General features: G+C 44.8%; 1 protein-coding gene across 1 annotated transcript; it reads right to left on the reverse strand.

Annotated features, from left to right (window-relative positions):
- Positions 1-492: 492 nt before the first annotated feature.
- Positions 493-3,367, reverse strand: LOC135376442 (uncharacterized). The gene is made up of 4 exons (XM_064608942.1): positions 2,593-3,367; positions 2,254-2,506; positions 1,675-1,952; positions 493-914 (listed from the first exon to the last, which is right to left on the reverse strand). Exons 1-4 carry the CDS (start codon positions 3,365-3,367, stop codon positions 493-495), a joined length of 1,728 nt encoding a protein of 575 aa, XP_064465012.1.
- Between the last annotated feature and the right edge of the window lie 14,348 nt (positions 3,368-17,715).

Raw genomic sequence — 17,715 nt, forward strand, 5'->3', positions numbered from 1 at the left:
CATGAAGAACGCATAACTGCAATGAAAATGATAACAGAACGACAAGAAAAAAACAGGAAAAATCTTAATACAGGACAAAGTAATAAGGTATCATGAACTACGTAGTTGCATAACAAGATTAATGTCGATTGGTAACACTACAAAGGGAAAAAAAGGCGCTTAGAGAGGTTTTAAGCGATGTATGATTTACAAATGATGTTGTAGGGAAGGTGGCGTCCCTCTGCATGAGCCCTGAGCGACGATGGTCGAATGGATGATGGACCGGTGATGAGATGGGAATGCTGAGTGCTTGACTGCTTGAATGCTTGAGTTGTTGCTGATTGTGTTGAGCGGCGCTGAGTGCGTTGTGTGGCGTTGAATGATCGTTGCTTGCTGCGGAGTGTTGCTGAATAACTGCGTTGAGAGATCGTTGCTGAGAGCTGATTGTTGCTGGGTGAGTGCGTTGCTGAGTGGGCGACAGTACCGCCACCTGTACGTAAGAGTACATGCTCTTTATCGCCAGAGGAGTGCCGGGGAGGACCATCGTGAAGTAGGTGGAGGCAGGAGACTCAACTTTCTCTCTTCTCTCTGTGTGTCTCCGGTGGAACTGGGGTCCCGGTGGGACTTCTCTGCATTGACGCCGCTATGCAGAAGACGCTGATGAATTCCCATTGCTACTAACTCTACTATCCGGTGGTCATGTGGTAAGATAATGGGATGTTTCTTGTCTTCGTCTAGATCAGCTTCCTGTAGACGACCTTGCAGGCGTAACAGTAAGTCATCATCTAAGAATGGATGCAGTTGTCGTAGACGAGATGAGCTCGAAATACTTTCATTACGCTCGAGCAGGGAGATCTCCTGACCCAACGCAGATTCTTGAGCCACTTTAAGCCCGTCAACTTGAGCTTTGTCCAACTCCTCCGCAGTGATCAGAGCTGCAATCCTGTGCTCAGCAATTCCTTATGAAACGCACCACCCAAGCGGCGATCCTAAGAACTCTAGTGAGCTGGCTGAAACGGCCGAGATCCAAAACAGGACACACGGTACTGGCAATGAGTATATTTGCCGAACAAAAACGCCCTTCCTCTAGAACATCTTCATCCTCGGCGCCTCGTTGCAGATGCGGTCAGATGTCTTCCAGCCCTTACTCTTGACTTCTAATCGAGGCCAGTACAATCGTGGAGTCAGACCACATGCGATACTGAAACTGGCCGACAACCAAGACCCTCTGTAGGTAACCTAACATTCGAACTCCAATCACAGCTGCTAGCAGTTCTAGACGTGGCAGAGTTAAATGCTTCAAAGGTGCAACTCGTGCCTTAGCACAAAGAAGTCTCGATGATACATTGCCCTTGTCGTGATCGAAACGTATATAGGCTGCACATCCATAAGCCCTCTTGCTTGCATCGCAAAAGATAAGGACTTGAAAATCAGGCGCCCCTGGCGAGAAGATCCAGCGAGGAACCTTCACCGCCACTGTGTCTGGAATTTCCGCACACCAGCGCTCCCAGATGTCTCGAGCTGGTTGTGGTATTTCCTCATCCCCGTCGATCTCATCATTCCATTGATCTTGAAATAGTGTTTTCGCTCTTATGGCGAATGGATGCGGGAATCCCAAAGAATAAAAAATCCTAGTTATCGCTTGCAACACTGTTCTTTTCGTTTGACCCTTTCTGGCCATGAAACTTGTAATACCTTCTATGACAACCGAGAGCGAATCATCGTTGGTGTCCCAAGTAATCCCGAGAACCTTTACTTTAGAAACTGCAGGAGCACCAGGAGTGTCGACTCCATCACGTCTGAATCTTTCTTGCAGCTCCGAAGGGTTTGATGACCATTTCCGTAGTTCCATCTTTGCCTGATTGAGGGTGTTCCCTGCTTCATAGTATAAACGCTGAGTCTCGATCGTGGAATCCGCTCCAAAGACGAGATCGTCCACGTAAAAGGATTGGGCCATGATCTCTGCGGTCTGGCTGTAACGTTGCTGTTCGGGCAAATATGAAGCAGAGTGGCCGAGAGGAGTTAAGCACTTGTGGTGGTCCCAAATGGCACTCGTTTCATACGCCACTTTAGAACTTTGCTTGTTGCACCAGGGTGATCCGGAAGTTCATAGAACCAGAGGAAACGGAGTGCGTCACGATCTTCTGGACTTACACCGATCTGCAAGTATATCTGCTGTCATTCCTATGGCCTTCGTTCAGAAACGTATGAGGAGATCCAACAGGTCAGGATGCAGTTTTGGAGCCTTCTCTAAGTGATCGTTTAGAGACTTACCTCCACGAGCATGAGATGAAGCGTCCAAAAACTATACGGAGTCTAGTTGAGGTAGACTGCTCCTTGATCACTTCAGGGTGTGGCATGTAGTAGATGGGTTCAGATTTAACGACCGGATAACCAACGTCTTCTTTGCGTGGCACCTCTTCGGCGTGTCCGTCGCGTATGTAGCAACGAATGGCCTGGTCGTAGTCCTGAAGTAAGCCCTTATTTCTAGACAGACTGACGACCAGTTTCTTAAGTATTGTCTTTGCTACGTCAAAATTGGGTTCGAGAGGAGTTTCAAGAGTCTCCCAGGGAAGTCGCACATGATAATTTCTGCGAAGGTTTTCTGGACACCCTTATACTGTGGAGTTTGAACGTCATCTGTAATGCCAATCTTCTCCAACTCCCAAAACCTTTTCGAGTCGTCGGAAAGAAGACCTAGCTCTGGTTTCGGGCTGGCACGAAGCACACAGATCATCCCCTTGGTTTGTCGCGCCACGAGACCGCGTACAGTGCTAGGGCCCAAGAAGGTCCACCCGAGTTTGGAGTTCATTGCAACAAGGCCTTCATTCGTTCTGGATCTTTTGATTTCGCCTGTGAGAAATTGCCATATCTGGTCTCCTCCAATCAGGACACTGATGCCCAGCACTTTCGGAACCCCTGGGAAAAGAACGGCATCTGCCATATCCATGTCGTTATCCTCAAGGCGTGTAAGGTGTTCGTCACTTATAGGATTCTCGAGAATGTCCTTGCATATCACCGGAACCACTATTGCGTCGATCACAATGTCTTCCGCCTGGTACTGACTGCGAAGCTTGACCTGCACAAGTCTGCGTCTCACTGGGCTGGAAGATGTGCTGGCAAAAGTGTTAATGGTGACTTCAATCTCTCCTGTTGACGGTAACTTGAGCTTCTTCGCGACGTCCTCACGAATAAAAGTTATTTGACTTCCGCTGTCAAATAGTCCTCTAACGTACACACAATCGTCGTTGAACGACACCCACGCTCGAAACGTTTGGAGGTATACAGCCCCTGAACGACAAGATTCGGTCGATGAAGAACAGACTGCGGTAGTGCTCTCCGTGACTGTTTCTTGCATCTTGGAAGGCTTCCAGTTGGGGTACCACATAGCTGTAACATGCCTTCCTTGACGTCGAAAGCATGGCAACTTCTTATGGCATTCGTTAGATCTGTGTCCAGGAAAACAACAACGGAAACATCTTCTTGCAGACTTTAACTTGTCCTTCTTACGTTCTAGACTGATATCTGAGTCACAACGCCCGGTCTGGTGTGACGAGGATTCACAAAAGAAGCAGACGTTCTTGTCAAGAGAATTTTGAAGGACGCTAGCCGGGGGAACTCTGCGACCACTTCCTGGAGTGTCTGGCATGCGCCAACGACGATCGGTCTTGTTCGTAGTTCCACTTCTCTCTCGACTTTTAACTTCAACTTTCAGGAAACAGATTATGGTTTCGGGTTCTTCTTCTGGAGTCTCTTTTTTCTCGCTGCTAGCCGCGGAGGCTCTCTAACAATGATATTCTACGTCAATCTCCGACGGAAAGGATCTCAAGACAATGTCGTTTAGCATGGTGGCGTAAGAAGTAGTATGAATGCCTAACGCCTTCAAGCCGCGGATGTTTGCTTGTAAATGATCATACAGTTTCCTCATTGCTATTGTGTCACAGGCCGACGTCACGGCGGGAAGATGGCGCAGGCGAGACAAATACTCCGTTTCAATCTTTTTTTTTTTTGTCGCCGTAACGGTTCTTCAATAAGTCCAAAGCATCTTCGTAACATGCTTCTGTGACCTGAAAGCCTGCGAAGGCTGCGGCAGCTGATCCCGTAAGAAGAAATTACTCTGCCGGCGTGAGAGACTGGTTGTCATGGATGGCATCACGCAATTGCTCCCAGAAGGGCTGCCACGCGCACAAGTCCCCCATGAAAACGTGATATCTCTAGCTTCGGAAGTCTTGCTCCACTTCGCCGGCGCTCTCGTGAGACTTCCTGATTTTCGATAGGAGTAGGATTCGAGATGTACTCGATGGTGTGACGCCTGCAGTGTGTCGTTGTAGTCGAAATTTCAAAGCAGCTATTGCCTTCGGGGCTTGCTCGTCATACTCGATGCAGGTGGTGAGCTCTCCCTCCAAGTCTCCAACGGGTAAGAGTGGCTCCAGCGTGTTGTTCAGTTGCCTCAGTTTCGTGTTGTAGAACGTTAAACGTTCGAGGCACTCGGTCAGGTCCTGGACTACGTTACCTTCGACGTCAATAAAGGCCTTTGCTTCGTTAACGACGCGTGTGTTTCTGCCACGCAGAACAGTCCGCTTCGCCTTCGGACGTTCCATATCCACCGTAGCTTCGTCTCCGGTCATCGGTCTAGCTCCAACGGTAGAGGCTCCCAGGCGAAAATTTGAGCTGGGAAGTCAACTGGTACCAGCTCGTTCCCAGTTTGTACCAACTGGTGGTCAACTGGAACCAACTGGTACCAAACTGGTGGCAACTGGAAAGTAAACTTGTACCAGTTCAAGCTAGGGTGGTGGCAACTGGAAAGTCAACTGGTACCAGTTCAAGCTGGACTGATAGCAACTGGAAGTGAGGTGGTGCCAGTTCGAACTGGACCAGTTTACATATTTGGGGGGAAGTTTCGGTTTCAGTGCCAAGACAGGTTAATATGAAGATTGCAAGACGAAGTTATAAAAACGATCAGAAAGTAACTTTATTAGTAGAAATAATCATATTTCAATTTTTGGTGAAGCTCGTTAGTGGTAACGAAAGTTATTTTGGAACTCCTATATTTGTATTTTGTGCATTCCTGCTCCCGCGATGAATGATGTGTTTACTGTACAACGGTCACTTGCGTAGCAGCGTGCTTGTACAGCGATTTTTGCCCGTTATGTTCGTACCGTGATGTGTGACATAGGCGTTCGTTTTGTAATCTAAAGGATTTGTCTGAAAGTTACGACAGTGCGACAGTACAATGAGCGTCAGCGGCTGGGCGGGTGGGTATTATACGATTACAGCTCGACTACAACTGTGGAGAGCGCCTTATATCGTGAGTACTATACAGGGTGTCCACGCTAAGTGTGAACAGATTTTTTAAAAATATATCAATCACTTTTTCCGAGATGAAATCAATTGCAATATAGCATATGCTGAAGGGTACTCCGTAGGGGGGCATTAAGAGACTCCTAAGGCAATGTCCTAATTAACTTTCAATTAACTTTTTAATTATAAAAGCTACGAAGTTGCTCCAATGAGAACATCTGATCTCTTCGGTCACCAGATACCAAAGCCGCTTTCAGAACAAAAATCCATTCGATAGATCGTCCCCCAAAAATTCGTGAAGGAACCCCCCTTTTTTTCTTTATTTTATTCATTGCGCATCTCTAGAGACGCGTCTTACCTTCGCCCCCAATACGAGAGGATGAAAGACCACACTATCGCCTCTTGCGTCCCGGAAAAAGATTAAAAGAAAACAGAAAATGCAGCCCAAGATAAGTGCAATCGGGATAGAGTCACCCGATAGATTTGGGTTTTTGTTTTGTTTCCGCAAGTTAAAGCTAATCTTCGACGCATAAGGCGGCATTGTGCTCTTTCACTCTCTCACACTGGGGGTAAAGAAAAGCCGCTTCTTTGAAGATGCGCAATAAACCAAATAAAGAAAAAATGGCGTTCCTTCACGACTTTTTTGCAGACGATCTACCGAACGGATTTTTGTTCTGAAAACAGTTTTGGTATCTGGTGACCGAAGAGATCAGATGTTCTCATTGGAGCAACTTCGTAGCTTTTATAATTAAAAAGTTAATTATTGAAAGTTAATTAAGACATTGCCTTACGAGTCTGTTAATACCCCCTAGGGAGTGCCCTTCAGCATATGCTATATTGCAATTGATTTCATCTCGGAAAAAGTGATTGATATATTTTTTTTAAATCTGTTCACACATAGCGTGGACACCCTGTATGCTTAAGTGTTTTTCCCTTGTGCACCATTTAGAAATATTACTTCCACTAGGACCTCTTCTCTTTGTTCCGCGGCACATTCGTGGCACCTGCAAGTGCATGCCGTTTTGCCAGTAACATCCGGTTTATGTTAACGTTACCAGCAACTTTTTTCATTCATGTCTTTGTTTTTGCTTTTTTTTTTCGTTCATTCTCGTGTTTTAGATCCTTCACACCACGGATGTTGTCGAACTAGCGTAGTGCGACAGAGTAGTACTCATTGCTCCCGAAAGCCGGCGGATCTCTTAGTTGAAAGGTCCAACTACTGCACAACGGAAATGTTGAGAGATTAGCGAACTTTCCGGGGCCACTACTGCTCAAATTGAGTGACTGTCCAAGCACACACTACAATTACATGTTGCAATTGCACGATATTCACTTGCGCCGTTGAACTTTCCAGAAACCTTAAGCTGCTGGGGCTCAAAGGAAAATATCGATCCATCGTGTGCTATTAAGAACATCTCAAATACTTTGTTGAATGATTCAAGATGTCCACAAGGCAGTCAAGCAAGGGACTAATCAACCATGAAGTACTATCTATTCCATGTAACTCTGTAGTTCATCTACTGCTATAATTTAATTATGTTATAGTTACGCTACATGTACATTAGAATATGTGTAATGTTTGACTACAAATAAAACGCAATTTTGCATTGCAGTGCTTTGGATCTGCCGTTGCTGGGAACAGCGATCTTGCAAAGGGGCACCGGTTACATACAAGCTAACCTCTGTCCAAACAGACCGCTCTAAGTGACGCCACTTCAACCAGTCCCAGCTCAACAATGAGGTTTGCAACCATTCCAGTCTAGACTGCGACCGTTTAAAAACCAGTTGGGCCAACTGGTACCAGTTTATCAAACTGGTCCCTGTTCGATAACACAGCTCACCCAGTCCCAGTTGAACTGGTCCAGTTGCAACTGCACTGCTCTGTTGGGTCTCTATAGTATTCTTGCAAAATATATGGGTGCAAGAAAATAAAAGGAAAACGAAGAAGATAATTCACTCCTGTATGATGATCGCTGCGTAGAAGCACGGCACCGTTTTCTTCGTGGAGGTATAGCGAACGTGCATTCCTTTCTTTCTTTTTTGGTTCGCGTCGGTCGAGTGGCGATATCCTATTACATCCGGAACGAGGGCCTATCGCTTTGCGATCGCATACAAGAGTGAGCCATCTTTTGACGATGGTAGGATGATTATTGACCTGAGGAATAATATGGATTTATGTGGTTGTGAGAATAGACTTTGTGTTTGTGAGTGTGAAAATGTGAGTGTGTGTCTGTGTGTGCGCGCGTGCGCTTTTCTGAACCAGGGATCCCACTTGACAAGTAAGTTCTTTGTGTGTGCCTTTTCATGTGACACGAGTGATACATTTATGTACTATTGCGTGGAATAGTGGTTTAAAAAATAAGGGTAGCCGCGCTTGCATTGCTATCTGTAGGATAGACCGAGAGCGTTTTTAATGGAATTGCCTCGCGAACCTGGTGAAGTCTTTGTTTTGGGCAGGCTATTTTATGAGAGCCGGTCCTGTTGCGTTGCATTTGATACGCTTTCCTGAAGCAGTGTGCTTTGTTCTTGTAGTGTTGTTTACGCCTTTATCAATAGAAATGAATAGAAGTGTTTGTTTGTTTGTTTCTTTGTTTCTTTGTTTCTTTGTTTCTTTGTGTCTGTCACCTTCGTAGCGCTGTTCAAGCTTTATTTTCTTTGCAAAAATTCAGACTTTATGGTATTAAGCTGTTCGAGTAGAAGTGACTTTCCCTGCTCACTTAAGATAAATTGTGTATCCTGTCTGGAGTTGAAGTTTGGGCAGTTTGACACCGCAAGATTTCACGTGATGATTTTCTAGAGGGCCAGTTGCTTGTGGTTGTCGCGTCGCATCCGGCAAAGTTCTCTCTCCTAGCTGCAGTTCGGCCAAACGTGTTTGAACCTCTGCGATAGCGTTCGCTGCTTGCTCCTCGTACCCGATTATTACTTCGTATTCGGCTGCGAGGTCATCATCATTTATGAGTGGTTCAATTTCTTCATTGGCCTTTCGAAGATAGCCGTCACTGGCAATGAGTCTTGCCAATAATCGATTGACTGTGTTCTTGCTGACGGTGTGGTCGCTCCGAAGCTCTGTTACCTCATGGATCAAGTTTGTTACTTGCGCACGTCGTGGGGCTCGCTTGTGCTTCAGGCGCTCCATGATTCCCTGATGAAACTCTCGTTGGCTAATGCAGCGCACTCAGTCCCGGGTTTCGGCACCAAATAATATTGCGGAAACTCACAAAATGTCCGCTCTGTAGAGAAAATATCTGACTGAAGCTACGCTGCTCTGTAATCGCCACCGTGTTTCTCATGCGGAGGAAACAGATAAACACCCGCTCTCCACAGTGGACATATACACACTACTTTATTCTAAAAACAGGTGAAAACTAACATATACAGTGAAAGAGCGAGGGAAAGTTTTCAACTTCCAGAAAGACAGGGAGCTCATCTCTCGCCGTCGGGGTCCCCACACGCGGGTGTCCCGCTGTGCCTGCCCTCAGGGCACGTATACCAAACCCCCCGGGCTGAAACACTTCCTGGAACAGTTCCACAACATGCCCCCCTTGTCCGCTCCGCCAAAGTGCACAGTGATGGCGAACACTCTGAATGCTGCAAAACCTTGAATTGGTTTTAACCTCCCATCCTGAGCACATCACTTCTTTGCATGTCACTGATGGTCTCAGTGACCACAAGGTCATTTTCTTCGATATCTCTTCAAGTCGTCCAAATGTTCGTAAATTTAACGATAAAACCATATACGACTACTTCTCGAGCTAACTTCCAAGCCATCAACGAGGGTCTTGAAGCTCTGTATGAAAATTCCTTTCATGGCACTTCGCCTCACTCTATTGAGGGTAACTGGTCCCTCTTTCGTGACAACATAAACTACCTTACCGAGTACAATGTTCCAAAGAGTGAAATCTTATGATCACAATCCAGGGTTCACGAAAAGTCTTAAAATCTTGCTAACCAAGAAAAAGCGTTTATTCAGGAAGGCAAAGCGTCTTGGCGACGACGTATCATGGGCTAAATTTTACTACTGTGAACGAGAATACAGGCGCTCGATCGAGCAAATGAAACATAAGTTCTCTACCGTCGACCTCCTGTCTCTCTTGACGAATAAACCAAAACAATTTTATAAAATTTTATCTCCCCCAAAATCCCACCTTATCAGTCTAACTGGCACGCACCGACAACGACTGCGCCAGCGCTTTCGCTTCCTTGTTTTCATCCGTTTTCAACACAGATAACGGGTACACCCAAACTCCATTATCAGTAATCGCCTCCTCAGCTACGGTCCCCATTCATATCAGCACTCATGGCATTTGTAAAATCATTCGGTCACTTAAGCTGTCGTCAAGTGCTCGTCCGGACTCTATTAACCCGAAGGTTCTATACAACACGAGATCTATTTCCAGCAAGATTCTTTGTTGCATATTTACTCAGTCACTCCGAGATTCTGCTTTACCGCAGGACTGGAAGACGGCGAAGATTGTTCCTATTCACAAATCAGGCAGCTGCCGCATCGTTAATAACTACCGCCCCATTTCACTCACTTCTATAGTATGTAAAATTCTCGAACACAAAATCTTCTCAAACCTAGTTAAGTACCTTGAAGAAAAATGCTTCTTCTATCCCTTGCAGCATGGGTTTCGTAAACTCTTTTCGTGTTAAACTCAAGTAGCCAGTTTTGTTCACGACATCTTTCTCCACGCGGATAATCATCATCAGACTGATGCGGCTTTCTTAGACTTTCGCAAGGCCTTCGATATGGTGCCGCACCATAAGCTTCTATAGAAACTCTATCTGCTTAACCTCGACCCGTATGTCGTCCGTTGGATAGCTCAATTTCAGACTAATCGTACGTTATTTTTTACTTGCAACAACCACCTAACCCCAGATGTACCTGTGCTTTCTGGTGTTCCTCAGGGTTCAGTCCTCGGCCCTCTCCTTTTCCTTATCTATATAAATGACCTTCCTTCATGCATATCTTCCACGATTCGTCTCTTTGCTGACGACTGTGTAGTGTACAGGCAAATCCTCTCTCCTTCTGACCAACCAACCTTACAAAGCGACCTTTAAATAATCCGGCTTTGATGCAATGAGTGGCAAATGCCTCTGAACATTGCAAAGTGTCGCATTTTGTCGTTTTCTCGAAGACGGGTCTCCTGTCTTCCTCCCTTCCCCTACACTCTAAGTGATATCACATTAACCCGAGCAGATTCTTACAAATACCTTGGAATCCACCTTTCCTCCAACCTAACTTGGAACGAGCACATCAACCACATAAGCTTCTCGCTCCCTAGGCTTTGTTGGACGCACCCTCAGGTTGGCGGCCTCCATCGTAATCTCCTAACCTTCACGGCTCTTGTGCGAAGCAAGCTGGAATATGCATCACCTATTTGGGACCTTCCCCAAAAGTATCTCTGCGACGCCATAGAAGCCATCCAGAATCGGGCTGCCCGTTTCTTTTCCAACGACTACTAATTCGATACCTCTGTAACCGCATTAAAATCAAATCTTCAACTCGACTCACTCGAACACCGTCGCTGTCTTGCCAAGTTAGCCCTCTTCCATTGGTTCTTTCTCAGCTCGCCACCGCACCAATCGCCCATCACCTGCATTTCATTTTTGTGTCATTTTTCCTCGCATCGACCCCACTAATAAGGTAACACGCTTTCATTGTAATAACAATGCATTACCCAGATCATTCTTTTGTCCAACTGCCATCGAATGGAACAACCTCTCATCACCTCTCACAACTATTATCGCAGTATTTTGTAACACCCTCTCCCACTCCACCCACAACACCACCAAGCTTGTATGTCAGTTGCTATGAAATTTTTCACCTCCCCCTTGTCATATTTGTTAATTATCCGTATTTACGTGAACGAACTCCCTGTTTCACGCTTTAATACTTGTTTTCATATAAGTTTGTACTGTCATCGTTTTTTTTTCCTGTTTACTTACTGCTAATTGTGTTGCTCTTTTTTGCTTGCGTGTTTGTTTCTATCAAGTTGTTGTAAATGTATCTTACGCTCCAGTTCCCACCCCCATGTAATGTCCTCCGGACCCTTGGGGTTCTCGAAATAAATAAATAAATAAATATGAATGTTATACTAGTGCGTGCAAGTAGCGTCTGATGTAGGTGCACGGTCTCGTCATGATACAGTGAGGAGTACTGCGACACACTTGATTGAAAGCATTGCTGCGAGTTAGCTTGTTTCCCGACTGATTGTGCGCTGAACTGAACTTGCATTTTTGTAAAACAACTTCAATATAATGCAGTCGTAGCGAGATATGTTTTGTGGCATATTGCGCTCACTTCATCTGCTTTCTCTTGGGCCCCGTTTGGGCGATCGCGTCCTGACACATGGTTTGGGAAACACTGAGGCACACTGTATATTGTTACATGTGACATGTTGTAGTGTACTGAAGCCAGCTTCACTGTTGTATTGTTTCTTCGCATGGTTACTTCTTCAACGTTACTTGAATGAGGAATGCGGAGAATGGGGAAATGTATGCCTTGCATGTTCTGGATATTCTCTAATTGCTGACCCCTGCTGTTGGGCTAAAATCCAGCAACTACACAAAAAGATTAACAAATACAGAACAGGAAACAGAAACACTTACACAATGACATGATTGAGATCATGATATGCTGTCAATTTTTTTCTGTGTCTCTGGTTCTACATCTTATGAACATGTGCCACATTGCCAGCACCCTTTCCCTCTAGCTACGAAGAGAGCCTCACAGTAATAAAAATGCAGGTTGTCAAATGCACGTAAACAGTGCTTACATTTTTTGGGGTCTTCGCTCATCCAATGTTTATGGCAGAAAACGCTCCTCTAGTTCACGTGGCATACTGAATATGAGTGTGCTCCACAGCCACAAACTACATTGTAAATTAGCACTGCAGTATATTTATCGGCACACATGAAATTACACTTCATAAGTGCATCATGCAAGCTCATTGATTCTGATGCTAATTGCTCATGAAATAACGTGGCGTGGGGTGAAAGACACTGGAATCAGATGTTGCGTCACTAGCAGTGCCGTACTCACTCAGCAGTGACATCACAATCAGTGATTTTTCACTGAGGCCTGCAACTCAACGATGTAATTCACATCTTGATTGCAGAAAAATAAGCACATGTTTGTTATTATTTGGTATACAGTTGAAACTTGTTAATGTGATGACGGTCATTCTCGTTGATTTCGGCATTGAAACCATTTTAGGATAAAAAAAAACACCTGTCAAGGTAGATGGGTAGAAATCCAGCGAACCGGTAGAATGTAGGAAGGGAGTTGCCTCAGGACAGTTGCCTGAGGCAACTCCCTTCCTACCTGTCAAGGTGTAAGCTATGAAAAGTAGTAAATTGAGTGAGGCATTTTAAATTGCCTTTTTTCCTTTATATTTTGAATGCTGACAAAGATCAGCTTGTGTAACTGTCAACCTGGGCTATTCCAGCCAAAACCAGCCAGAGATGAAGCTTGACTCTCTCAGATATCACTGAAAAAAATTGTGTGCATTTTTTAGACGATGTATATATCGAATGTAAATCATCATTTTGTATTCTTGAACAATGGGGGCACATTAAACTGTGCCGAAATATGAAGTTGTCCCTTACGAGCTTCCTTCTGACATCTACATATACATCATTTGTGCGCTTTCTTTGCCTTGGGTTAGAGGGGAAGCACGGGTCTGCCATCCCAAAGCGTATGTAGAACGAGAATAAATCTGGTGACGTGGTGAGAACTCAAGAACGGAGCACATATGGGGTCAAGTTTGCAATAAATTTCTGACAAATTAGCATTCTTGAAGGAGCCCCAGATTATTTATGTTTGTAACTGATTGCTTGTGATTAGCTTCACATAAAAATATCAAGCTGATCTATATTCATTGTTGAACCATGTGTTTGAGAACATCAAGCACGTGCAAAAAAATTACTTTTTTTCAGACAGTATATTCACATATAGGTCGTCCAAAAGAAATCTTCCCTTATTTGTATAACTAGTCCTCTCCTGCAACATATTGAAAATCTACAGGTTTATTTTTCTTTAAAAAAAGTTAAAAAAATTGTCACCATAATGTGCTGCAGCTTGTTCGTCAGTTGAGGCCATCTAGGAAGAAAAAAAATAAATAAAGGAGATGCCTATGTGGCTATGTCCGGCGAAAATCGACGCTCTGCTTTTCCATTTTGAAAACCTATAGTGTATTTGTTCTTACGCAAGAAAAATGTTTCGTCAGCTCATTCATATCCCATTTGTATGACGCTATAGCACACTTTGAACAAATTTTGCATTCAACTGTTCTGCCCAGTTCTACAGATTAGTTGCAGTCGCTGATTCATAACAGCTTTGTCAACATTTATGATTGTTTTCACATACCTGAAGTCATCTGGAAAGTGAACAAATCTAATCATTTCAGGGGCATACCCTCTCCTATAGCATGTTCAGAATCTGCTGGCATGTGTTTTCTGTAGATCTTATAGCATCAGCTGACCATTTTGGCTCAGATCATGTCAGAATGCGACGTAACAGCTTTTGGAAACAATTTATTATGATCTCGTGTGCCCTTCAACCACAACAGAAAAAAAAGCCCACAGTCTTTCTTTCAGTGGAAATAGGTGTTTTTGCTGCATTAACAGAAGGTGGCTCAAACTAATAGTACCTCCTTGTGGCCTGGGTGGAGCATGCCTCACTGTGCTTTGTGTCCAGTAATTTCTTCTCCAACGGTATCTCTTTGGCGGTGAGCCACAACCTATGCAGTTTTCAAGCTTTCTTTCACCAGGAGGAACAGCTTACAGCTCTGCAGGCATCAGAATATCTGCACGCAATAGGGGGCTGCAATCTAGCTCTATAGGTGCCAACGTTTTAAATGGTACTGCGAACATAGTTGTAGTACCCTTTATCACGGCACATAGCAACTATATCAAAGTCATGCTTGCCAAAGCCAAAGAGGCAAAATGATGCTTATGGAGGGTTTTATTATGCCCTTCTGCTCAGTGTATGGCTTCTGTTTTTAGCTGGAACAAACCAATAAAAAAATCAGAGGAAAGAAATATGCCACCTCCAGTTGCCATCGACCAAGCAAATGAAGTCAATAATGGTGGTTGTTATTCACTCTGCTATGTGATTGTGTTCATGTTGCAGTGTTGCGGATTTGAATCCACGGATTTGATTTAAATCCGGATTTAAATCCACCGGAGGGCTGGCGGATTTGATTTGTGATTTGATTTGCGCAAAAAAATATGGGCAGGATTTGGATTTGGATTCAATCGCATTTTCCACTAATGATTTGGATTCGGATTCAATCGCATATTCCAGGTATGATTTGGATTTGGATTCAATCGCATTTTCCACGAATGATTTGGATTTGGATTGAATCGCCCCTTTTTCAGCGGATTTGCGCGTGGATTTCGCCAAGCTCCCTCACAAGATGCATGGATTTGAAATTGAGCGAAGCGCCGTTTCGCATTCTACGCGAATTGATGCGACCTTGTCTGAAATCTGCACTCGCACTAGCGGCGTCCTCTCCCCAGAGCGACAGGAGTAGCCGTTTTGTTCCAATCACTTCCCCTCACCGCACCGAGGGTACACGAGGTGCAGTTCTTTGAACGCAGTTAACGTTATTCTGTCGATTGGAGGGCACCTTTCCCGTGGACCTCTAGGTGAGTCTTCCAGCACGACCCGTTTCAAGCTTGCCAAATCATGTCGCGAAATTCTTGGTCTTCGCCATCATATTGAACGCATATGGGTACACCCATTCACAAAAAAACAAAGTGAAAACAAACAATAAATATATCACGTCCTATCATTTCGTGATTTCGGGAAGGCAAGCCTTTCCTACTCCCACGGACAATCATGGCAAGATGTGCCACTCTTCCTCGCATACCCTTTTTTTTTCTTCCTTGATTACAACAGCCTGTACTGCGCGAGGAAAATTTTTACAAAGCCCCGAAACGTCAGCATTAAAATAGACCCATGGGCTACATGTTTAGTATAAGTATTCGTAACATGTCCCACGATTTATTAATGATCCATTTAATTGCGACCCTCAGGGTATAGTAACCAACGACCTGTGGTCTTTTGAGTACTGATGGTAGAAATCGATGCGGCGTGCGTTTTTGGGCGTACCTGAGCCTAGGCCCGTGATAGGAATTCCTTCACTCCTGCGTGTTCGTCCGGTGCTAAATGACGAGGAGGTTCCTGATCCAAAATCCGCTTTTGGGAAGGTGTACCATACCTACCATCTCCACACTGTTCATGCCCGTGAAGCCCGAGTCAACACCAACACGATACGTGATGATGGAGATGGGGGTTGTGCACCGCCCCTCCCAGAGTGAGCCACTCATCTACGATTCAATACATTTTTATCAGTGTCACTTTTTCTATTTTGGTGTAACACAAAAATTTTAGGGCACTTAACGAAATACGTGTTGGCAATGCAACAGAAAGTGCGGCTGATTTTCGATAAAGTTTTACTATTTTCTTTCTGGATGCCTTCAACTCAACTCCCATCATTCATCCATTACATGTATTTTCGTTGGGCTTCCCTTTGCGCCCCTCTTCCAGTGGCATTGCGCAATTCCGCGCGGCGGAGTGGCCAGCTCTCAGCTACGCGCCGGCGAGGAGAGCCGTCTGAGCCAACGGGGAATTAAATGACGGAGGACGAGTTTTTTTCGTGAGGAGGAATCTAATGCTATCACACTGCAGGCCGACGCAGCTCTGGCTCGGGCAATGCTCGGGACTGCCTAGCTCTGGGGGAAGTACTCATGCCCTCCAAGACGCGGCCGGTATTAGCTTCCAGCTAATCGTACGGTGGCTGCTCGCGCGTGAAATACAACATACACATTCAACGATCCGAAATGGCTGCGCGTCTTCAACCTCTAAGAGGGAGCACGCTCGGCATGCCCGTTGCCCGCACCGGGCGTGCGAACGCTAGAAGTGACACAGTGGGGTCGCCTTCTGTCCACTCTTGGGTTGTTCCATTTTAAATGGACAAGGGTGGGAAATTGACAATTTTTAATTCCCATGAAAAAAAAAATATGTTAGATAGCATCTCGACTGATGACAAATGCAACAATTTCGAGCTCCATCCGATGAACAGTTTTCGATATGGAGAGGCGGAAGGTTGCGGAGGCGAATGTTGGTCCGAATTTTTTCCCAACTTTGACCTCATAGCAACGCTCTTCTTGTTTTACCACATCCTTCAAATTTGGCTGATAAAAACTATGGGTTCAAGACAGCATGCGGAAAAAGTCCTGTGACTCCTACTTTAAAGGGGCGCTACGAAAAAATTCCCGAACACAGCACTTCCGGCAAAAAATGTACGATTTCGAACTTTTATTGAGCGGGTACACGCATTCCCTTGAAGGTAGATTCATTAGAACCGCTAACTCATTCTCTATCAAATGGTATAGATATCATTTATTTAGCTCCTGTGGTAGAGCGAGCATACGGCTGCAAGTAGAAGCAACTCGTCAAATTGCACCCTCCCAATCGCCCCCCCCCCAAAAAAAAACGTCAGTTTATACATTGAATTTCCCTCTCCCCCTCCCCACTACGCGCTCCGACAAAGAACCCCCCCACCCCCACCCAAACTGAGCGTCTGGATCCGCCCCTGACACAGGCTGATGCGTGGTGACTGATAGTCTGGTATACGCCGAGCAGGCGTAACCGAAAATGTCTTTCTAAACTAAAAAATTTGTCCTAAAATATGAATAAAATTTCGGGCAGCGGATTGATAGGTTGGCCCTTTATATCCTCGTCAATCAGACGAAATTTATTGCTCTTTGTGCCACGTCACGCTGTTATTTAAGCGTTGTTTAGTGAATACGTGCAGTATTAGTAATTTGTAGACACGGTTATAGGTCTAGTAATGCTACTGCACGAATTTTGGCTCCCGGATTTGTCTAGAGATTCGATAAATCCGGATTTAAAAGCGGATTTGATTTAGGTCCGGAAAAACAAATCCGGATTTAAAAGGATTTGATTTAACGTCTCAAAATTAAATCCGGATTTGATTTGGATTTGATTTACTACCTTTAGAAAGAATGCGGATTTGATTTAAATCCGATTTGAGCGGCCAAATCCGCAACACTGTCATGTTGATTCACCTGTTTGGGACTGTGGTACCAGCTAGCTTCCTTGTAGTGCAACACATACATATGTGACCGCATGGAGGACAAAGAGGAGGAATTAGCTAGTCTGGCGTAGGAGCACTCACACTGGCATAGCTGGTCAAAAAGAAAATGTGGGCCATACATCACATAAGACACAAATACCAGTATATTTTCAGCAACCACTGGTTAATTTCTAGTAGGTGCGGTGCACATAGCGTGTCCACGGACTGTTTTTTTTTTTTTTTATTCTTATAGAAATCATATTTTTGCAGTTATAAGGGATGACAACATGTTCTACATCCGAAGTGGATGTACTAATTACGTCTC

This window comes from Ornithodoros turicata, unplaced genomic scaffold (assembly GCF_037126465.1).
Source record: "Ornithodoros turicata isolate Travis unplaced genomic scaffold, ASM3712646v1 ctg00001091.1, whole genome shotgun sequence".
Taxonomy (NCBI): Eukaryota; Metazoa; Arthropoda; class Arachnida; order Ixodida; family Argasidae; genus Ornithodoros; species Ornithodoros turicata.

Bases quoted from the DNA above. Each gene is read 5' to 3' on its own strand.
- LOC135376442 (XM_064608942.1), bottom strand. From the start codon at position 3,367: ATGTGGTACCCCAACTGGAAGCCTTCCAAGATGCAAGAAACAGTCACG. The intron at 1,953-2,253 runs GTAAGTCTCTAA...GCAACGTTACAG, and splicing joins TTCATCTCATGCTCGTGGAG to CCAGACCGCAGAGATCATGG. The intron at 915-1,674 runs GTATTACAAGTT...ACAGGATTGCAG, and splicing joins GCTCTCGGTTGTCATAGAAG to CTCTGATCACTGCGGAGGAG.